Below are 23,993 nucleotides of genomic sequence, written 5' to 3'. Positions count from 1 at the left end.
CATTCCCTTTTCCTTTCCATCGTGTGCAGCATTCCCCCACCTGCCCTACTCTTCTCTCCCTCCCTCCCTCCCTTTCATTCAAGTATAGCATTTTCCCTCACCATGTTCCCTCCTGTGAGTCCAAAATCTCTGCTTCCCTTCCATCTATTCTCAACCCACCTCTCCCCAAATGTAAGCACTGGCCCTACAAACATGTGTACACTGGCATTGCTTACATCAGGCCCTCTCTAGCCATTCTAAGATTTCTTTCATTCTGCTGAATCCTGCCTATGCTGCAACAGCAAGTTGCAACTGAGGGATGGAACTTGGGGCTAGCCAGAAAGAGCCTGATAGAAGCAGTGCCAGTGAACATGCAAGTTTTTAGGGCCTGGGCTGGGGGCAGACAGAGGGAAGGGGAGATGCACATGCAGGAGGGAGTGGAAAGAAAGAAAGGAGGCAATGCCAGATTCATGGGGATAGTGCTAATTTTGGGGTGGCAAAGCAATATTTTGGGGTGGCACTTGCCATCCTGAAGTGATATATATCTTGGGGATAGATTCTTGGAAGCAAGAAGCCATTCCCTAAAGCCTCTCATATTAAATCTTGTGTACCATGCTCAGTGCACTTTGCAAAAATGAATCAGTGTTATGTTTTGCTTTTGCTCTTAAATTGGATTACAGTAGGTTAATATTAGTTAATTGAAAACAGGCAGGTCTGGAGGTCACTACATTGCAAGCCCTTGTACCTAGGTGGAGTTTAAGAGCTGAAAGGAAGAAACATTCCGTTCCAAGGATCTGTGTGTTTACTGGTGGAGGAAATGCATTCTTTCTTCCTGTTTTTTTCACTACCTTTCTATTTACAGGGGGTCTACAGCCCCAGGTTGGGATTCCAGCAGGAGGACCAGTACCTCATGAGAGGGGACAAGGTAAAAAAACAAAACCAAAATTGTCCTTTTTCCATAACTCTGAAATGTTCCCCTACTTTTTTGGGCTTCCAGCTAAGTCTAATCTGGCTTTTCTTAGGGCTATACTGCATTACACACAGGCTCTATATATTATTTAAAAAGTCCACTGTATATAATAATAATAAATAATCAGTCATTAATATAACCAATCAATTATGTATATGGAAGTGCTGTGTTCAGACTTGCATATCTCAGTGCTCAAAATGAAATCATAGTGATATCTAGAGCAGGGGTTGCTAGCTGGGACCATCATAACCACAGTGTAGTCCTATATAATGCATCGTGTATAGCGTGTAAAACCCAGGTAAAAAGTTGTACTTAACTGGGAGTGATGCACCATTTCTCTGATTAGTTTCCTCTGCTGTAGATGTGAACAAAATCAACCGAAAACACCAAAAAATCAATAGTGCACACCCGAAAGTGCCTAAACCTGGTTCCTCAACTGGAGTTTCACTCCACGTATCATCAGGAGGGAGTAAACTCATGGGATTTGGGCTCCTGCCTTGGGGGATGACTGGAAACTGGGCTGCAATACCATGAGCTAGGACAGTACATGTTGCCAATATGAACTGGATAGTACTCCCTCATCCCCTCCCGACAGGGCTGTGACACTCTGAAGGCTGATTCCTCAACTCTGCCCAGCTTAGCAATTGAACCCAGTCTCCTGTGTGACAGTCCACACTTGTTGACACCACCTCCCCCATATTACTTGAAAATAAATTATTGGTTTTGTGTTTATATAGCTAGTGTAATAATAAAGTTACACTAAACTTCTCAAGTTAAACTTTGTAACAAATTCTACTTTAGAGACTTTTTCCTGTTCTGTGTCTGAGTGAAGAAAACTTAGACCCTAAGACAAAAAACTGAAATTTGTGTAATATTGTGAACTTCTAGGTATTTCTATTTGGCTGATTCAGGAGGGAGTTCCTTATATCTTGCAGGATTTCCCAGAGCTGTATTGAAGAAGGGCTGAGATACATTAGGTGGCCTCTCAAGTGTTATCAGTGATTGGAAGGTCCAGGAGATTGCACAACATATGGGGTTGCCTGAGACATGAAAGGTGTAGAACTGTTCCTCCATCTTAAGTCTTGGTGCTGAAAAGTTAATTATCCTTGAGAATCCCCAGTCAGTGATCTGAGTGTTCTCTTTTAAATATAAGAAAAGTTAAGTTACAGAAAATTGAATCATATAGGCAAGATCCACCATGCTTTGCAGTCATACAGTCACATGGGCTTATGTACTAAAGTACTAAAAACACATTAAAATTGGAGTGTACAATTTTAGGCTGCTTTATCGTCAATACAATCATACATTGTCACCCAGTGTAATAGTTAATAATATGCAGAGCATAAACTGTTCTGTGTATCATGCTTTTCCATTATGACTCTTCCTACTTATTCTAGGACTTGTGGGAGTAATTATGTCCATCAACCAGCAGGTGAAGATAGAAAACACAGAATTGAGCTATCCTCAATCAATCCTCAACAACCTTCACAGCACCTGAAAAACAAAATGGCATTTACTGAAATAATTCCTTTATTTTCTATCTTCAGCAGGTAGATGGACATGCTATTCAGCCTTTGGTTCTGAGTCCTTAGCTCCTAGTCCAGTTGGTCAGCTTGTAACCAGCTGAGCTGGTGAATGCTGAGTATTGAGGAGTCATATCTGGAGGTTTTAGATCCCTGTGTCTATTACCCTGTGGAGCCTCCCTCTCTTTCCCCTACCTGTCGCTTCTATCATGTGCCTTTCCAACAACCTTCACAGCACCTGAAAAACAAAATGGCATTTACTGAAATACAGTGAAGGCAACTTCTCCTAATTAGCAGAGTGCAGGAGCATTGGGAGAGAGGAAGCAAGAGGAGCCAGCAATGGTAAGACTGGGTGGGGGGGGTTCTCAGATTCAATTGGTGGAGGAGGAGGGGCCTTTGGTCGAGGACTTGGGAGAATTTCATCAGTGTACTTCAGCAGCAGTTGATCATGGTAGCACCTGCCGAAGGTGTTAAGCAATGTTTCCAGTGTGGGGCTCGCTGGACATCGTTGGGTTACTGAATGGTGTGCAAGCCAGGGAACCCAAAAGACACAGCAGACTCTGCCGGCAAAATGATGTCGGGGGAGTGTAGATAGCAGTGGCTATTTAGATTAACTTTGGGCTCCTGGGCAGTTGCATGGTTCCCTTCCACAAATGTAGAAATGGCAGCTATTTTGGTGGGTATAGTGAGCAGTGAAGCGCTGGCTTGGGGTTTTCCTCCTCAGATTGCAGCCTCTGTTTTTTCACCGCAGGGCTCAGCTGAACAGCAGGAGTCTACAGAGGGGATGTTTTCACCTGAGTTTGTTTTGCTTCTTTATATTGCCTATTTGATGAAGCAGGGACAGGCTGAGGGTTCTCCAGTCAGTTTTCCAGTAGTTCACGTTTAGAGCTGCATGAGGTGCCTGAAGAGGCATTGTTTCATTTCTCCTCTGTCTGACCTGGCCTCGCTCTATTCAGATGAGCCTTCCATAAGGGAACCTTTTGAAGAAAATGATTTTTCTCCTAAGAAGGGGGATGATTCCGCATCTATATCCCCTTCTGCTGGAAGAAAAGCTGCATTTGCCTAAAGTTGACCCCTTGGTTATGGCAGTGACCAAAAAGACTACTCTGCCTGTGGAGTGAGGCACTGCTCTGAAGGTTCTCCGGGATAGGAAGCTTGAAAATGTCTTGAAACAGGCATTTGAGGTAGCCTCCCTGTGTTTGACTGCAGCTCCTTTGTGGCTTGATCATGCGTCAAATGGCATCGGATATCTGGACCACCTGAAAGCTCCCAAGCGATCTATGTGGAAGCAGAGCAAGCTTGCTTGGCAGATACCATTTACAACATGTTGTGCACTATGGCTAAGGGCATATAAGCAGCTCTGGTTAAGGAATGAGACTGTTGATGTGGCTATGTCTGGTGAAGTTGCCCTTTAGAGTCAGATGGCTTTTTGAGGAGACCTCAGCAATTTGATTAAGGATCTTGGGGAGACTGAGCCTTGATGCTTGCCCAAGGACAAGCCAAGAGTTTCTACTCGAACTTTAGGATTCATCCATGCTAGATTTCGAGACAGTAAGCATTGCAGGCCTGTCCATCAACAATATGGCCAGAGAACCCATTTTCAAGCACATCAGTCTTCATTTCAGGAAGACAGAAAGTTTGTTTCACAGGTGGCTTGGGTGTCTAGTGCATCCCGGCCTTCACAATGATGTCAGGCTGGTCTGTTCTTTTGATTGGGGGTTGTGCTCAGGAGTTTTTAGAAGAGTAGTTTGCCATAACAAATGGGTCCTAGATATCCTGAAGGATGGATGCAAGCTAGAGTTCTCCCGCCCAATTGCTCCTGTATTCTTGAAGTACACTTGTTGAGGAGGCACCAAAGTGGCACAGATCTGAGTCAGCATAGACAGCTTGCAGATGCTTTGTGCAATTGTACCAGTTCTGCCAGCTGAGCAAGTCCAGGGAAGATATTCGATCCACTTTGTATTCCGAAAAGGGAGGGCTCTGTGCAAGAGCCTCAATAATTGTCTCTTTGTCTCACGTTTTTTCATGGAAACTCTTAGGTCGGTATTCACTTCTGTTCAAGTAGGCGAGTTTCTCACCGCTCTCAATCTCAATCATCAGCATTTCCTATGCTTTGTGGTACTTGGTCGTCACTTCCACTTCAGGACTATGCCTTTCAGTTTGGCAACAGTGCCACAGACATTCTCCAAGAGCATGGTGATGGTTGCATCCTTTCTGGGATGCCAGGGAATCCAGGTGCATCCTTACTTGGACAACTGGCTTATTCAAGCATTCTCGTGTCAGGACAATATATCAGCAGTGTCTAAAGTCATTCATCTTCAGCTGTTGAGATGAGTGATCGACGCTGAGAAGAGCTAGCTCATTGTGATGCAGACCCTGGAATATTTAGGGGTTCTGTTTATTAATAATAATAATAATAATAATAATAATTTTATTTCTTGTATACCGCCCTGCCATTAGTTCTAGGTGGTTCACAACAGTAGATAAATACAATCGTATATACATTTCTATGGGCAGAATTATACATCATGGTTAAAATATAACTTAAACATACAAGTATTAATATCTCGATTTAAAATACAACCTAATTGTAAAGAAAAATTTACAAACACGGCATGAAAAAATCATTAAAAAGCTTGAAGATCAACATTCTTGATTATCAAACAAATGAGTTTTTAATAATTTCCTAAATATAGGATAAGAATAAGACTGAGCAATCAGCGGGCTTATCCAAGAATTCGCTTTCCCCACCTGATATTCTAAAGTCCTATCAAAGAATGTTTAACACATAGAAGAGGCTCTTTCTCAGATCTCCCTGCTTGAAGCTGATTTAGCAGATTCAGCTCCTCCAGAGGAAGGACAGGTCTCGAGTCTGGGATTATGTCCAAGTTTTGGGCTCCAAGACAGTGACCATGGAGGTGGTTGCCTGGGCATGGGCACTTATGCGCTTGTTGCAGGATTCTCTTCTCAGCTGCTGGTCATCGGTGTCCCAGAATTACAGATTTTGCCTTCCTTGGAGACCAGTATGCAGTGGTGGTTATTAATCAAAGAATCTGACCATTGAGGTTCTGTTTCCCATCCTATAATGGGATATAGTAACCACAGATGCCAGCCTATCAGGCTGGGGGGGGCTACTATTGGTTTCATTTAGTGCAGAGAACTTGGTTGGTAGAGGAGACTCTCTGGCTTTTCAGTCATTTGAAGCTCAAAACAGTGCAGAAAGCCCTGATCACCTTTTTTCATTGGTTGGCAGGTAGCTCCGGTTAGAGTGTTCTCAGATAATGTGACAGCTGTAGCATACATCAACAAACAACTGGGGGGGACCCGCAGCTAGCAAGGGAAGCTTGTCTGCTTTTGCGCTGGGTAAAGAAGAATCTGCTCTGCCTGTCAGTGGTTCACATTGCGGGCTCTTTGAATGTGGAAGCAAATTTCCTCAGCAGGACCTCGTTGGACTCAGGGGAGTGGGAATTGTCCAGCATGGTATTTCAGTTAGGGACTTCCACATCTGAACCTGATGATGATGAAGGTAAATGCCAAAGTGGCTAGGTTTTTCGGTTGTCAAAAGGAACCGGGCTCAATGGGTCTCGATGATCTCCTTCAGGAGTGATTGGATTCGGTGTTCCTTTATGTTTTCCTTCTATGGCCAGTAGTAAGTAGTCTGTTAAGAAGAGTGGCTTGGTACCAAGTTCCGTTAATTGTAGTGGTCCCGGATTGGCCTTGAAGACCTTGGTATGTGGATCTGATGCAATTGTTGTGCAGAGCTCCTCTCTGGCTTCCACAGGGTCGGGAGCTGCTGCAGCAGGGTCTAGTATGAAAGGGCTAGATTGATGCTGAAAGATTATTCTGATTCTGTTATTACTACATTGCTACAGGTGCAGAAGCACTTTACCTCCATGTCATATGCACAAGATTGGAGGACGTTTGAATGTTGGTGTGAGAAGCAGGGGATTTCCCTCTTCTCTTCTACAATTGCTTAGATCTTGGCATTTCTTCAGTCAGGGTTGCACAAGGGCTTACTGTTGGATTTAAAGGTGGCTTGTTATAGAGGCCGTTTGCAGAATTTCTTTGGTGACACATCCAGACGATGTTTGGTTTTTGAGAGGGGTTGACTACTTGCACCCTCCTTGTCATACTCTTTGCCCAGAATGGAATCTCGATCTGGTTGTGAGGGCTCTGCAGAAACCTCACTTGAACATCTCAAGAAGCTTACTTTGAAGGATCTGACATTGAAAGTGACATTCCTGGTGGCAATTTCTTTGGTGCGTCATGTTTTGGAACTTTAGGCCCTGTCTTTTTTTTTTTTTAAATTCTTTATTTGTATTTAACACATCAAGAAACAACTTTTTGTTCAGAATATGGAGAAAGACATTACAATATATAATAAATGAATATGTAATACAAAGAAAATAGTTTTCTTAATCAATCTTTAGTCCATTATTTATATAGATCCAAGAATCTTAATGAGTGAAATAAGGAAAATGGAATCATCCAATTAAACAACAAAATAGCAATTTCCTGACTGTGGTTACGGGAATATCTTTAAATATTAACTTGATGTTTTTGGATCCCCTTCAAGGCATTTCATAGCGAGAAATTCTGTTAGCTGAGATGGTTCAAAAAATATATATGTATTGGATCTATATTTTACAATACATTTACATGGGTATCGCAGAAAGAAAATTCCCCCCACTGCTGCTACCCCTGGTTTAAGGAGCAGGAACTGACGTCTACGTTTTTGGATTTCCTTCGTCACATCTGGGAACATCTGTATCTTATGTCCAAGGAATTCTTTGTCTCTATTTTTGAAAAACAATTTCAGTAACCAATTTTTATCAGGTGTTAATACCACCATGAGTAAAAGAGTAGCGGGTTTTAATATTTCCTTAAGGGATGTTTCCAAAATTGTTGTCACATCCATTTGAGAATTCTGGTTTTGTACCAACGGAGAAGATTCTTCTTTTATTTTAGTCGGAAGAGAGAATACTTGTAGGAAAGGAGGAAGCATATCTTCAGGAATATTTAATATTTCAATTAGGTATTTTTTCAACATTTCTTTTGCGGATATCGTTGAAGTTTTAGGAAAGTTCAAAATTCAAAGATTATTTAAATGAGAAATATTTTTTAAACTTTCAACTTTCCTTCTTAAATTGGTGTTATCTCTAATTAAAGTACCCTGTACCTGTTTTACTTCTAATAATTCCTTTTCAATTATGTCCACTTTAGTTTTCAGTGAAGAGGTATCTTCTTTAACAACTTTAAATTCTTCCTTTTGTTCCAAAACTTTTTTTTCCAATTCTAGTATTTGTGGGGATAAAGTCTGTCCCAAGCTTGCAACTAGGTCCCAAATTGAATCCAGGGTAACATTAATAGGTTTTAAAGAAGCAAATGTACCTGGTTGTATTGATTGAGTTCCTCCAGTCACAGGGCTTCTCTCTCTTCTGCCTTGTTCTTCTGGCTGCTCCATCGCTGTTTCTGCCCCAGGATTGAGTTCTTCCGGGGCCAAGCTCAGTATAGCCTCCCGGGATAGAGTCCACCTCTTGCATGTGCAAGAACGGAGGGTTAGGACTTCGATGGGAAGATAGGACTTCAATGAGAAACCAAGGTGGCAAGGGAGCCCCTTCTGGTGATTCAGACAGGTCGTGACCTGTTTGGGCCGCCGCGGGAGCGGACTGCCGGGCAGGATGGACCTATGGTCTGACCCGGCGGAGGCACTGCTTATGTTCTTATGATAGACTTATCGTCCCGCAGTGAGCTGGCTCCCTGGGGCGGGGATCTTGCGTTGGAGCTCAGCGTCGACTCGAGCCCAGGAAAGTTCACCACCGCTTCACTCATTGCCGGAACCTCCAGCGGGCGAATCCCCGACAAAACTTGCTCCTGCTGTAAGCACCTCAGAAATTTGTCTATAGTCGCCATAGGAGGGGTATCTGAGCGCCACGAGGCTCCCGCAGCGCTCCTGCCCCTTCTCTTCGGCATTTTCATAGCGTGAAGGTAAAGTGGGGGAACTATTCTGGGAGCGTCTCACCCACAGTCATTCCATCGCGGCCATCTTGGAATCACTTTAGGCCCTGTCTTGTTGGGATCCCTTTCTCTGTTTTACAGAAGTGGGGGTCTCGCTCAGAATGGTTCCTTCCTTTTGGTGACAGTGGTATCGGCATTCCATATTAATCAGTTTGTGGAACTTCTCTCTTTTTGTAGGGAAGAAGAGGGAGCTCGGTACTCCTTCTTGAAGCTCTTGGATGTTTGGAGAGTTCTCCGATATCCGGAAATCACAAATGAGTTTAGAAGATCTGATAAGCTTTTTGTGTTTTTTTTGTAAGCTGAAATTGGATATGATGACTTCCAAGCCTATGATTACAAGATGGATGAAGGAGACCATAGCCTCTAATTATATGCTTCTGGAGAAGTCCCCCCTCCCATCTGTGATGTGGGCTCATTCTACAAGATGTTTGGCAACTTTGTGGGTGGAAGCTTCGTCTCCATCGGTTATTTGTAGAGCAGCTACTTGATCTACACTGCATACCTTTATCAAGCATTATAGGGTGGATGTTCTAGCACGTTCAGAAACCGTTTTGGTGTTTCAGTTCTGCAGGCAGCAGTCTTGGGGTCCTGAGGGTTGCTTTTGGACATAAACATTAGTTCTAACTTATGAAGCCAGTGGAGCCAACATAGAATATCATCCACTCATAAAAGTATTCTTAGAACTAGTAGCTCAAATACTGCAGTCATGGGATGATGTAATTGGGGAGGAAAAGCCTCAGGACACTCCTCTCGGGCTTATTTATGCCTTCTTATGAGCATAAAAACCTCCCCACAATTTGTATGCACCTGTAAACAGTCTCTAAATAAATTAGTTTAAGCACACTTATCTTATAGACTTTGATATCCATGGTCTTTAATCATTGATGTTTATATGTTACTAGTATTTTAGCCCGTTACATTAATGGGTGCTAGAATATATGTCTGTCTGTCTTTATTTCTGTCTCTCTCTCCCTCCCGCTGTCTTTCTTTCTGTCTGTCTCTCTCCCTGGCCCCCTTTGGCTGTCTGTCTTTCTGTGTCTCCCTGCCCCTGTGTTTTTCTTCTTTTCTTTCTGTCTCCCTTCCTCCCGCTGTCTGTCTTTCTTTCTATCTATCTGTCTCTCTCCCTGCCTCCTATGCACTTCCCTGTGCAGCAGCCACAGCAGCATTCCCTCCCCCTCCATTTCCCTCCCCCCACCCTACTTCCCTGTGCAGCAGCAGCAGCATTTCGATCCCTCCCACTTCCCTGTGCAGCAGCAGCAGCATTCCCTCCCGCTCCATTTCCCTCCCCCCCCACACCACTTCCCTGTGCAGTAGCAGCGTTTCCCCTACCCCCCCTTTCCCTTCCCGAGGTCTGGCCATCTCCCTTAATCCCTTACTGCCCCCTTCCCTTCCCGCGATCCTGACAAACCTGCCGATTCCAGCAGCATCTGCAGCACTCTACACACCCTGTTTCGGGGCCTTCTACAGAGATGCGGCAGAGCAAATCAGGGCAGTAGAAGGCCCCGAAGCAGCATGTGTAAAGTGCTGCGGACGCTGCTGGAGTCGGCAGGTTTGGAGTCAGAAGTCTTCTCCGACGCTGGTGAGGTTCGAAAATAAACTTTGTCAGTGTGGCCGGAGCCGGCAAGCCCGCTGCGAGAGAGAGAGATGCGTGGTAAGTGCACATGCGCACTCTGCTGACCACAGAACTACAGATCAGGTAACACGCTCGTAAGAGTGCGCATGCGCGGCTAGGATTTTATTATATTAGATTGTAGATTAGTGTTAACATCTGTGACTGATCCCACTGCCGCCGATGACCAGCGTTTCACCAGTACAGTTGCTTCAGGACTAAAAGGATCTGAAAAGTTTACTACGGTGTGTCTGCTCACTTCCCACAATTCCTGGAATAGTGGGAAGAGGTATAATTGAAGGAGAAATTAGTTCTTGCCTGAATTTTCTTTCCATTAGTCGTTCCCACTATTCCAGGGACCTACCCATGGTTTTGATATTTTTTCAGGCAATGTTAGGAGATATGGAGCGGCTGTAGGTCACTTATTAGTAGGTTTCTCCTGCCATGTGCACCCTCTTCCTGTGCCCTTTCTGTGGATGGTCCAGAAAATAATGTTTATTCTGTCAGTTTTTATGATGTTTTCATGTTTAAGGTTGTTGGTGTTTCTTCTTTTTTCTTACTGCTTGTCTACATAAATACTGAGGATCTGAGCTGATTGACTTATGTGTATATGGCATAATTCAGTTCTCTGTTTTCTGTTGCCACCTGCTGGTTGATGGATATAATTTTCCTTCCATTAGTCTTTCCCACTATTCCAGGACTTGTGGGAATAGTTATCAGGTAAACCTAATTTTTCCATTCCTCTGTGTTAACTAGTCCAGATTCAATGGGCCAGTTACCTGTATACTCAAATATAAACCGAGGTAACCTCTCCCCCCAAAAAAAAAGGAGGAAAAAAAGGTTGGCTCGAATATAAAACTTTATCCGCATTTGTGCTTGGTGGACCTGACACGGGCTGTGTTTTGGAAAAAACACCTTCCTTGGGGGTTCTAGAGTCTTGATTCAAAAATAATAATACAGTCAAACCTCGGTTTACGAGTGCACTGGTTTGCGAGTGTTTTGCAAGACGAGCAAAACATTCGCAAAATCGGCACCTCGGAAACCAAGCTTAACTGGATTTATGAGTGCTCCCCCCACCCCTCCGAACCGGCATCCCCCGCTGAGCACCCAAATAATATCCCTTACCCCGATTTGGCACCAGCACCAACGCACAGGACATGCCGGTGTCCGAAGATCCTCCCTCTGGGCTAGGGCTGAGCATCGAAGATCCTCCCTCTTGGCTGGGCTGGACTGTGTCCGGGCTTGGCACCCGTCCGTCCGGCCAATGTTTTCAAGGTATGGGGGGTGGGATTGGGGGAGTCCGGGGGGGCACGGGTTGGGGGGGCGATCGGGGGTTCGTGGGGGGCGGTCGTGGGGGGGGCGATTCGAGGGCAGGAGGGCCTGGGATCCCTCCTGCCCGTATTTTAGTGGGGGTGGGGGTAAGAGGTCCACCTGGGCAGGAGGGGTTGAGCTCCCTCCTGCCCGATCTTATAGGGGGTGGGGATCACGTGGCAAGGAGGGCTTGGGCTCCCTCCTGGCTGGATCGTAGGGGGGGGGAGGGAGGTTGGAAAGCGCAGGGCCAGGAGGGCTTGGGCTCCCTCCTGGCCCCATCGGACACGGGGGGTTGGGGATCGCGGGGCAGGAGGGTTTGGGCTCCCTCCTGCCCCGAATGTAATCAGGGTGCTGCTGGGGCAAGAGGGTTTGGGCTCTCTCTTGCCCCAAATGTATTTGGGGTGCCGTGAGCCAGAAGGGCTTGGGCTCCCTCCTGCCCTGATCGTTGGGGGGGAAGGGTGGATCGCGGCAGGGGAGATGAGCCATCTCTCCTGCCGCGATCATTGCTGTAGGGGGTAGGCAGGTTGCTGGGGCCGCTGAGCTGATCGCAGCAGCCAAGATCAGCTCAGCGGCCCCTTTTCGGCACTTATACCTTTTTTGACTTGGTCTAAAACAAAATGTATAAGTGCCGACTAGGCAACCTGTCAATGTTTTGGTTATACGTGTTGTACGCCTAGTTGTAGGTCGGCTCACCTCCTGCCCACCGCCCGCCCTTTCCCCTCCTCTAAAAATGCCTCTTTTCTCTCTGTGCGTTTAGAGGCAGGGGAAAGGCCTAAGCTGGTTTTAGATACGTCTAACACCAGCTTTGATTATGGGTACTTGGACAATCAGGCTTTTTGATCGTCCAAGTAGCCATTTAAGCCACTTTTTAGACTTTTTTTTTTTATTATGAGCCCCTTAGTGTGTTTTTGGGGCCTAAAATTAATATGACACTGTCTTATTTTGGGAGAAATACGGTATCTTGTAGTTGTCATGAGTGCCAACATAGATGGTCCAAGTTGAATTGTTATGGTGAAGAAGTGGTCTCAAAAGTGACAGTGGTTATAAAGGTGACTGTGAAAGTGACTGCGTGTCACTAAAAGAGAAAAAGTGAGACAAATATGGGAGAGTGAATATTGAAAAAAGTGAAAACAAGAAGATCCACTAATTATAAGCAAAACTATGCTAAGTAGGCGTGATTTTAAATGATCATAAATAGGCAGACGCAGTGTGCTGAGAATCCTGGAGTGTACACCCCGTGAATCAAAAACTGTGATGCTAAAGTATGACGAGAAGGCAAAATGCAAGATACATACCAAATTTAAAGTAAAGATATGCAATTGTGGAAAAAATAGTTGGTAAAGATAAAATGCCGATAGGTAAAATACTTGGCCAACTTTAAAAGACCGATAGGTAAAAATAGATACAACTACCGTATTTTCACGCATATAACGCGTGCGTTATACACGATTTTACAAACCGTGCATAACCATACGCGTGACCATATACGTGCATACAGAAAACAACAAACAGACTGCAGACAATGTACAAGATGCAGGCGTTGTTAGTAAATGCAGTAACATATACAACCTTATAGCCAACCAAGGGACCCGACACGGTCCGTGTTTCGGATGACACGCCTTCCTCAGGGGTCCTAATGAATTTAAGCATAAATACTTAAGATAATGTGTGAACATAAAAAGGTGAAGCAAGCAAATGGTAATGTGACAAAGGTGATAATGTCATACAAGAACATATTAAAGAGAAAAAGTAAAAATGTACAAATAATATCGGGTGTCTCTGAGTGTGATTGAAATATATAATGATATAGTGCAAAAGGATGCAAAGATTTTTAATGACTAGAATATCACTGAATGAAAAACTAGAAATGAAGTGACAAGTGTCAAATGAAAAGCAATTAATATCAACATAGGGATACGTGACAGACGGAAGAAACAAATCACTAATATAAGAAAAGAAAAGGGAACCAGAAGTGGTGGTGAAACGAGAAATGGAGCAGACCAACAATAAAAATAAACCAAATCTTAATAGTCGGAAGTGATACTGCATAATGAAAAAGGGGCAGTGAGTGTGTGAATAGGAAACCAGCATATAGGTAACAAAAAACTGAAAAAACATACTATGGTGGTTAAGGTATAAAGCAAACTGCGTAAAAGATAACAAACTGATGAAAATAAAAATAATAAGGCATGGAGTCAATAACATTCATATAGTACATTTTAGTTTGGGTTTTATTAACTGTTAGGCGTTAAAATGCACTTTCTCCAGCATATTTGGATCATCTGTTATTTTAAGTTGTATTCATAACATTGATTACAACCTTTTAAGAAGTGCATATTATGAAGATTTATACTATATTGTCTTTTGTATCCTATGTTATACAAATTCCAGTATGAGACAGCCACTGTACATATTAGATATTCTTAACCTGTTCAGTTCTGTTCTTAATGTTTTAGGACCAATGCTTTTATTGACTCCATGCCTTATTATTTTTATTTTCATCAGTTTGTTATCTTTTACACAGTTTGCTTTATACCTTAACCACCATGGTATGTCTTTTCAGTTTTTTCTTACCTATATGCTGGTTTCCTATTCACACACTTACTGCCCCTTTTTCATTATGCAGTATCACTTCCGACTATTAAGATTTGGTTTATTTTTATTGTTGGTCTGCTCCATTTCTCGTTTCACCACCACTTCTGGTTCCCTTTTCTTTTCTTATATTAGTGATTTGTTTCTTCCGTCTGTCACGTATCCCTATGTTGATATATAATTGCTTTTCATTTGACACGTGTCACTTCATTTCTAGTTTTTCATTCAGTGATATTCTAGTTATTAAAAATCTTTGCATCCTTTTGCACTATATCATTATATATTTCAATCACACTCAGAGACACCCGATATTATTTGTACATTTTTACTTTTTCTCTTTAATATGTTCTTGTATGACATTATCACCTTTGTCACATTACCATTTGCTTGCTTCACCTTTTTATGTTCACACATTATCTTAAGTATTTATGCTTAAATTCATTAGGACCCCTGAGGAAGGCGTGTCATCCGAAACATGGACCGTGTCGGGTCCCTTGGTTGGCTATAAGGTTGTATATGTTACTGCATTTACTAATAAACAACGCCTGCATCTTGTACATTGTCTGCAGTCTGTTTGTTGTTTTCTGGTTGCTGTTGTTTACTGCAGACTACGTTGGATTTTCTTTCTCCCTTTTGTTCATATACGTGCATAACCATATACGTGTGAGCGCGTTTTACAATTTTTTTTTTACATTCTGATCCGGCATTCCCCCTGCGAACCGGCATCCTCCCACCCCGCTCGCGTCACCCCCGCGATCCTACATCCCCCCCAGCACCGCAAATACAACTCTTACCCGATTGGGCCGGCACCAGCACCAATGCACAGCATGTGCCAGTGCCCGAAGATCCTCCCTCGTTGGTTTGGGCTGGGCTGGGCCGGGAGGTGCGAGAGAGATCCTCCTTCTTCCTCTGCCGGGCTGGACTAGGCTTTGAGCATTTGCGCATGCTCAAAGCCTTCTGGTCTCGCTCTCTCTGAGATAATCTCGATCTCGGAGAGAGCGAGACCAGAAGGCTTTGAGCATTTGCGCATGCTCAAAGCCTTTTGGTCTCGCTCTCTCCGAGATTATCTCGGAGAGAGCGAGACCAGAAGGCTTTGAGCATGCGCAAATGCTCAAAGCCTAGTCCAGCCCGGCAGTGGAAGAAGGAGGATCTCTCTCGCACCGCCCGGCCCAGCCCATCCCAGCCCAAACCAACGAGGGAGGATCTTCGGGCACTGGCACTGGCACATGCTGTGCATTGGTGCTGGTGCCGGTGCCGGTGCCCAATCGGGTAAGAATTGTATTTGCAGTGCTGGGGGGGATGTAGGATCGTGGGGGAGAGGGTGTAACATGAGCGGGGGGGGGAGGATGCTGGTTCGCAGGGGGAATGCCAGATCAGATTATCTCGGATCAGAGGGGGAGGGGGGTGACGCGAGCGGGGGGGAGGATGCCGGTTCGGAGTAGGCGGGAGGAAGTTTTAGCATGCGCGCTATATTAACATTTTATTACATAAATTTGTGTTCCCCGCGCGGTATACCCTTGTGCGCGTTTTACACGGTGCGCGGTATATGAGTGAAAATACGATAGTTAATGTGGAACCAAATAGATCATAAGAAAAAGGAAAACAATATACCGCCTAAACCTTAAATAAATAGAAATGTCACTACTACTATGGTAAGACACTACTAACAGAAACCAGACCGTACATGTACACAAGAAATGATTAATAAGAACTGAAAAGTAAAAAAGTACTCTTAGCATATGGAAAATTTTCGTAGAGCACATAAAGGGTAAATGGTGCATTGAAGAACCAAATGCACCAATAGAATTACATACAAAATTAAATATAAAATTAAAATAATGTCTATAGTTCTGATAAAATTCTGATAAAAATCTAACCTGCACAGTGCAGTACTGTGCAGGTTAGATTTTTATCAGAACTTCAGATATTTATTTAATTTTATATTTAGAGAGGAGGAAGGAAGAGGGAAAGACAAAGGACGAGAAGGTGAAAGAAGAGATTCTTCTTAGTTTCAAGACTTCATAAAGAAAAATGGGAAAATGCTGCTGCTACTGCTACTACTACTACTATTGTTTAATATTAGGGTACCATTACTAGGAGATGGGAGGTGGTGTTATGTAATTTGAACTATCAAAATGTTATCCTTTTGAACAAATGGTTATCTTAGTAAAGATTAATGTTTTTTAAATAATGGGAATGACCTCGGGGGATTACCTCAATATATTATAACTACTGACATGAACACCATAAGTAATAATGCCAAGCTGTAAGAATATCAATATCGTATCATCCATAGAGCATATTTAACTGAGGTCAAGGCTCACCACATGGGATGCATATAGACTACACTATACACCTCTTTTACAAAGCTGCGCAGCAACAGCCCCAAAGCCCTTTAAATCTGTAAGGGCTTCGGGGCCATTAGCACGGCTTTGTAAAAGAGGCCGTATGTCTAAAATACTACCAAGGGAAGGCTATATTTATAAACAGTGGAACTGGCCACAGATGGTGAATTATCTCCAACAGTTCTGTATGTAGTAAATATTCCTAAACAAGTAATTTGACCCAGTAGAATTTCTGCTGGATAAAGGAAAAGGAGAATGGCTATTTATGCAAAAGGTAGACATAATGAGGATAAAATGTCATCTTCAGTACTGGATAGAGGGAAACCCACCCTCCTTCTGCTGTTGGAGAAATAAATTACACTCTCCTATGTCTATAGCAGAAGGTAAAAATCTCTCCCAAATGCAGGAAAGCATTTCTAGTGGTATAGAAAGTCTGTGTTCATTTAAAGCCCCAAGGACATGAAGTTTAGTATTAACAGTATGGGAGAATAAGAAGAGGGTCAAGAGAGGAATAATTGAGATGAAGGATTCTGGAAAGGTGATTATAGGGTATCTGGACTGGGGGGGGAGCATGGATCATATAAGATCAGTGGCATGGGGGGGGCATGGATCATATAAGAACAATGAGAGTATAAGAATATCCCTCAGAGATATTAGGGAGGGATGGAGGAGAATGGTAGAGCAAAAATCATTAGGGCTGCAAGTTAATTGCAGTTAACTCTGTGATTATATTATTAATTGCGCTTAAAAAATTTAATTGTGATTAAGAAAATTAATCATATTGCAGCACCTCCTCCAAACATCTCTTCTGCTCTCTTCCACTCCCAACCCCTGTTGTTGGTGCCAACATCTTCCTTTTGCCCCCCCTCCACAATTCAACATCACTAGCCTCTGCACCAGTCTTCCTTAAAGATGGGCTTCTGTTGCTGTATGGCAGCAGCAGCATTGCACATTTGCTGCTGCAGCCTGGTTTGACGCTTTCCCTCTGACCAATCTTGACCATATAAAAATAGAAAGTCATGTCAGAGGAGGCAGGAGGGGACAGAGGGAAAGCTTTTAGAGTAGAGAGCTGCACGGGAATGGCATTGCAGGAATCCTGCAGGTATGGAAGAAGTTCCATGGGATATCTGCGGGGTGGAAGAGGTTACCGTGGGATTCCCATGGGGATGGAAGAAGTTACTATGGGAATCTTACAGAACTGTAGTCAAGATCTCTGGTGTTTCCAGAATGAGGTTTGGAAGGCGCTGAGGGAAGCAATTGGAACACCAGAGTTAGACTTGGAACATACAGAGAAAGGCAGCTGAAGTGCTAGATTGAGGCTTGGAATGATCATTGATTGAATAGTGAATGCCATCAAAAAATCATGAGAGGCTGTTGGAGTTGGGAGGAAACAGAGGGCTGTGAATAATTAAAAGCATTGATTTCTGTTGAAATGGGTGGGGATTGAGGAGATCAATTGTGAGAATGGAATGGATCTTACTGGGTACGAGTGGATATTGGGTAGATTCCATTGGGGATGGGTAAAATTTCTGTCCCTATACAACTCTCTACTTTGGAACAGGCTGTAGGCAGCATATGTGCAGCATTGCCACTGTTGGGAACCAGCAGAAGACCACCTTTTAAGGTAGGCAAGTTGTGGGGGGGGGGGGGGGGAGAACAACAGATGCCAAACCGTTTATAGAGAGAAGGGAGTGAGCTGTAGACCTTTAAGCAGAACTGGAAGGGCCACCAGTAGAATATATGACTGAGATGGTGATCTGGGGGAATGGGAGGGAGGGAGAAGAGAGATGAGATTTAATATACCGCCTTTCTGTGACTACAATCAAAACAATTTACATATTATATACAGCAGATTCTTATTTTGTACCTGGGGCAATGGAGGGTTAAGTGACTTTCTCAGAATTGCAAGGAGTGTTAGTGGGAAATAAATAAAATACTCGTGTGATTAATTGCAATTAAACTTTTTTAAATCTTGTGATTTTAATCAAAATGCAGCTATAAAAAAACATGAGAATGATGATAGACTGCTGCTGTTAAATGAAGGTAACTTTCTTTTGAATTGAATGCTGTATTTTTGAAATCAGCAGTAAAGAGATTTCAGCTAAACTTAGCCATTCAAATTCTGTGCTGCACTTAACTGTGGGTTGGATCCTCATTTATAAATCTCTTGCTGAGTTGTTTATTATTTTTGCAAACTTGGGTAGGCTGTGGTGCAGCATGACTGACATCCTCCTTGGTTTGACTGCTGTGTTGTTGCCTCAGGTATGCTTTTGGCTGGAGAGATGGATGTGTCTGTGAGTGAGACCGACTGTGTTAACTACTTATCTCTACTCTCTTTCTGCTGCTCACCAAGGGACCCTGCAGCATTCGCCTGTGGGACCCACCGGCCCTGCACCAATCGAGCGTGTTCCAGGTATCCTTGGCACACTCAACTTTTAATACTTAGTGTGTGCTGCATGGAAACCAGCATTTTAATTCATCCATTCTTGTGACACTTCAAACTTTCTGAGCACTCTTTGATTAGTTTGTTCTTTCTTATTTTCTGATGTGCTGCTTATGGGTATGCATCCTGTTGGTGCTGCAAAGCTATATTTTTATTTTTTTGAAGTTTCCACAGGTAGTGGGTAACAGGCCTTCATGATGCAGCAAGGAAGCATCTGACAGCATTGATTCAAGGAGGGTTATTGGGCAGTGGGGCACATTGCAGGATTCAGGGAGAGTATACCTGTCCGTGTACCTGTATTGTACATTGAAGGGCGTTAGCTAACAGCCTGGGTTTGGGAAGGGATGCCAGGCACCATGCCTGTTTAGGGTAGTAATGGCAGGGAGAGATATAGTTGGAAGGGTATGAGCATTCTGACTGTGTGATTCAACACATTTTTGTGCATGAATTTAAAGCAATAGCTGCTTGGTTAACTTAATGTGCTTTGGAAAAGTTCTTCAGCAGTGAAGCTGAAAGTAGTTTACCTTCATGTTTGTGTCCTCTTAGTTCCCATGGTTGATCCCAGAGCTCCAATGCAGCGTGGTCCTCCAGCCTCTAGTGTGCTGCCCCGAGGTCTCCTGGGAGATGGTCCAAATGACCCACGAGGAGGGACACTGCTGTCGGTCACAGGAGAAGGGGAGCCCAGGTAAGCTTGCATGGCTATATTATATGACAGTAGTAAAAAGAAGTGAATTAATAAGCATTAAATAAAATCTTCCCATTCATGCCTGAGACAGTATGCAATAATATTTATAGCAATAAGTCAGATATATAGATTTTAATCTTTTTTAAAATTGTTTTGTCTTCTCCCAGTAGGGGTTACCTTGGACCTCCTCACCAGGGGCCTCCTATGCACCATGTCCCCGCTCATGAGACCCGTGGACCGCCCCAACATGAAATGAGAGGAGGGCCAATGGGAGAACCCAGACCAATGATGGGAGAGCCAAGGGGGCCCATGATGGACCAGAGAGGACCACCGATGGATAACAGAGGTAAGAGGGTGAACTTCAGCAGGTTTAGATGGACTGTGTAGGGGAATCTGATGATTAAAGTCATGAAAAATTATCATTTCAACATGGGCAGCTTTTAAAAAGGGGTGTACCTAGCTCAGCTTTGTCTTACCTAAATTGGCATAATCATCATTTTAATCTGATAAAGACAATATGACCTTGTTTTAAGAAAATGATCTATTTTTGAAGAGGGCAAACTTTCCTCTTTTCTTCTGATTTCAACCAACCCTTCAGTATCTCTGTCCCTTTTATTACTGCCAGGCCATATACCTCTTACTGTCTGATCACATAGATAGATTCCACTACCAGGACTACATTGAAGGACATGCATATGTAGGATCAGGATACTTAAGAAGTTTGAACTAGAGAATGACACGGTGACTATTTCCCATGGCTATCCCACAAGAATAGGAGGAAAAAATTGACCCTTTGCTGCGGATACGGGGACAAGGCTTTTCACTGCCCTGCGGAGCAGTAAATGGTCTTGTCCCTATAATGGATCTGCTGCGAGTCGCTTCCCTTCCCAACCCTCCCAGCCAACAGCCCCCCCTCGTGATCGCGGGTCCAGCAGCTCCACTCCCTCCCTATCACTGGTCCAACAGCCCTCCTCACATGCAGTTTCCCTCACTCACTCTTGATCGGGGTCAAAACCAGCAAAAAGAAAATCCCTGCGAGTCCCCTGGGTCAGCCTCTTTGTACCTCCCAGGGTGGGCCTACCAGCTTCGTGGAAGAAGGGACAACATTGCACACAGGGCTTCTCCAGTCCCTCCTTCTGATGTAACTTCTGGAAAAACTGAAGAAGGGACTTGGCCAGAAGAAGGTCCTGGAGCAGCCCAGTGTGCAATATTACCTTTTCTTCCATGGCTGGTAGGCCAGTCCCAGGAGGCACAAAGGGGCCGACCCAGGGGAGTTGCAGGTTGTTTTTTTTGTGTTTTTTTTTGCTGGTTTTGACCCACGATCAGTAGGAAGGGGGGCTATTGGACATATGATAGGGAGGGGGGGGGCTGCTTCACCCGCAAAGAGTGAAGGGGATTGCTTGGACTGCTGGACCAGCTGGAGCTGAAGGGAAGGGAGACAGTTGCTGGATCTGGTTTGGGGATTTGTAAGAAGAGGAAGAGATGCTGGGCCCATGTGGTAGGGGAAGGGGAAGGGAAAGAAAAAAAGTTGAACCAAGGGGATAAAGGGAAGAGTGAATGAAATATTGAATATAGCAGAGGGAGGGAGGAAAGAGATTGTGAGAAACACATTGATATAAGGGAGTAAGAGAGGGGAGAAGCTGGACTCATGGAGATATACAAAAAGAGGGGAGATGGTGGGCATGGATGGGAGCATAGGAACAGGGACAAAAAGGGGAATGCTGCATGGGGGTGGTATATGGACACAGACGGTTAATGCTAGACATAGGAGGGTATATGGACACAGAGAGAAGATGGCTAGACATGGGGAGAATAAGAACACAGAAGGAAGATGCTAGACAGGGGGGCATAGGGATATGGTGAAGTGATACTGTACACAGGGGTAGGGGATCATAGAATAATGTGATAATGGAAGCAGGGAGATAGGCACAGGGTAAATACTAGAAATGGACGTATAGGAGACAGAGAAGGGAGATGCTGAACATGGGGAACGATATACATAGAGATAGAAGATGGATGATGAACATGGAGAAAGAAGAAATGTCAAATGGTCAGGAGACCCCGGCAAGTGAGTAAAGAGAAGACAAAAGAAAACAAAAACCAGCACCTAAGACCAACATGATTTAAAGAATAAAATGACAAGACGACAAAAGATAGAAAAAAATAATTTTATTTTCTCTTTTGTGATTAGAGTATATCAGATTTGAAATATGTATCCTGCTAGAGCTGGTGTTAGACATAACTGGGGACGACAAAGCCCAAGCCGTGCTACTTTAGCATCCCACTGGCATAGGGCTCTCTCTGACCAAGGGGCAGTTGCATTAGTTGCACTCCCCTAATACTATTCCTATCGTGTGACTGCAGTATTCTGTTAGCATGATTTTTTTTCTGTAGCATTCTGTAATAATTTGGCTTATTCGGTTTTCTCGATAGTGGAGGGGATATTTGTGAAAGGGAAGAGAGACAGGAATTTTGTTGACCCTCCAGGGATTCAAGACAAAGTTAGACAAGTTCCTGCTAAACCAGAATGTACGCAGATAAGGCTAGACTCAGTTAGGGCACTGGTCTTTGACCTAAGGGCTGCCGCGGGAGCGGACTGCTGGGCACGATGGACCACTGGTCTGACCCAGCAGTGGCAATTCTTATGTTCTTATGTTGTGTTTATAAAATGACAATTGTATAGAATATTGTTTCTTTTTATACTTTAATAAAATAAGTTCAATATAAAATCAATTATTTGGGGCTTGAGCGTATGGGATCAGATGGTTGGTGGGGATAGGGACTGAGCTCGCGGGGACAGGATGGAGACGGGGACAAATTGTTTCCCCATGTCATTCTCTAGTTTGAACCTCAGATGCTGAATTTAGCTTGACAAAATCTTATCTAATATTCCTTCACTTCTCTTTCCCCAAATCAGCCACACCTGGAATTTGCTTGTAATTGATAGAGTAAGAGAATTCTTCCAATAGTTCCTCTATTATGCCTCTATGAAAAGGTGGTAACAAGAGGTTGAGAAAACTATACTAAACCTCTTGTAAGCCACCATAGAATGTGTGAGTGGGAAGGACTAGTCCCTATGGCACTCTGAAATCCCAGCCACTTCAGGACATCTGTGCCTACTGGCATATCTTGTGTGAGTGCATCTCCTGCTAACTGTTGGCTTGTTTTAATGTTTTCCATGAGCTCTCTTCTTAAAGGGAGTGGCATACTTCCAAATAATATTGTATCTGAAAACTGACCCTGGAACTTAGTAAAATGCAGCAGGTTAATTTTTCTTACTTTTATAGCAGCAGACTATGTTACTGTCTGCTTCTAATTCATATTTCAATTATGTCCCAAGGATCAGCCCAGACTAATGGGTTATGTCCATTTACCAGCAGGTGGAGACAGTATGGCAGATCTCTGCCTTAAAGGCTACTGTGTACATGATTCCAGCCAGTATTCTCTATCTCCAGCAGGCTGGTAGAGGCTTATCCTGTACAGCTATGTGATTGGAATTTCAGCCTTGCTCCTGGTCTAAAGGAATTAGATTTATCATTATGCTAATTAAGGAGATTCAATTTTCTGATTCCCAGAATAATTACAACTTCATTCATCTATACCACTGGTTCCCAAATCTGTCCTGGGGGCTCCCCAACCAGTCAGGTTTTCAGGATATTCACAATGAATATTCATGAGAGAGATTTGCATTCATGGGAGAGATTTGCTTGCAGATGTCTCTCATGAATATTCATTGTGGTTACCCTGAAAACCTGACTGGCTGCGGAACCTCCAGGACAGGTTTGGGAACCACTGATCTTTTTTTTTTTTTTTTTTTTTTTTTTTTTTATTTTTTTTCCCATTATATTTTTATTTTCAAATTTTACAAAAAGTGTACATAATAATAAAATACATTTGATAAATGCATGGTATCACTTTTATATCTAATACAATGTATGTCTGAATTTGATTTTCCCCTTCACCCTCCCCCCACCCTTTTATTGCTTTAATATAATATTTTCAAATTTTATAAAAGTATACAACAAATTAGAATACAATTGATAATTATTCAATAACATATTTATATCTAATACAATATATTCTGGATAAATTTTATTCATTTTCCCTCCCCCCACCTTCTATTATTTTTTAATCATTTGTTACATTTTGTATCATATATTATAATATATTATATATAAATTGTTTTCCTTACCCCCCCTATATGTGTGTCATAAAAAAAAAAAAAAAAAAAAAAAAAATCTCTAAAAGAAGAAAAGAAGAAAAAGTATTCTATTATTTAATCATTACAATATTTTGTCAATGGCCCCCATATTTTTATAAATTTATTATATGTCCCCTTTTGTATTGCTATTGTTCTTTCCATTTTAAAAACATGGCAAATTGTATTCCACCAAAATGTGTAGTTTAGGTTGTTGTAATTTTTCCAATTGTTAGTTATATGTTGAATGGCAACCCCTGTCATAATTAATAAAAGTTTATTATTTTCTGGTGAAATTTGACTTTTTTTTCTCATCATTG

At 43.1% G+C, this 23,993-nt stretch overlaps 1 protein-coding gene across 5 annotated transcripts in view; it reads left to right on the top strand.

Annotated features, from left to right (window-relative positions):
* Positions 1-23,993, top strand: part of CSTF2 (cleavage stimulation factor subunit 2) — a 114,923-nt gene that overhangs the window by 42,153 nt on the left and 48,777 nt on the right. For 2 of the 5 annotated variants that reach the window (XM_033945518.1, XM_033945523.1), the window contains 4 exons: positions 842-904; positions 18,701-18,760; positions 19,337-19,475; positions 19,643-19,821. In XM_033945518.1, the coding sequence (XP_033801409.1) occupies positions 842-904; positions 18,701-18,760; positions 19,337-19,475; positions 19,643-19,821 (441 nt within the window). The remainder of the gene's footprint in view (positions 1-841; positions 905-18,700; positions 18,761-19,336; positions 19,476-19,642; positions 19,822-23,993) is intronic. The other 3 variants (XM_033945520.1, XM_033945522.1, XM_033945521.1) reach the window with 3 other exon arrangements.

This window comes from Geotrypetes seraphini, chromosome 5 (genome assembly GCF_902459505.1).
Source record: "Geotrypetes seraphini chromosome 5, aGeoSer1.1, whole genome shotgun sequence".
Classification (NCBI taxonomy): domain Eukaryota; kingdom Metazoa; phylum Chordata; class Amphibia; order Gymnophiona; family Dermophiidae; genus Geotrypetes; species Geotrypetes seraphini.
This window is presented reverse-complemented; position numbering and strand designations above follow the sequence as displayed.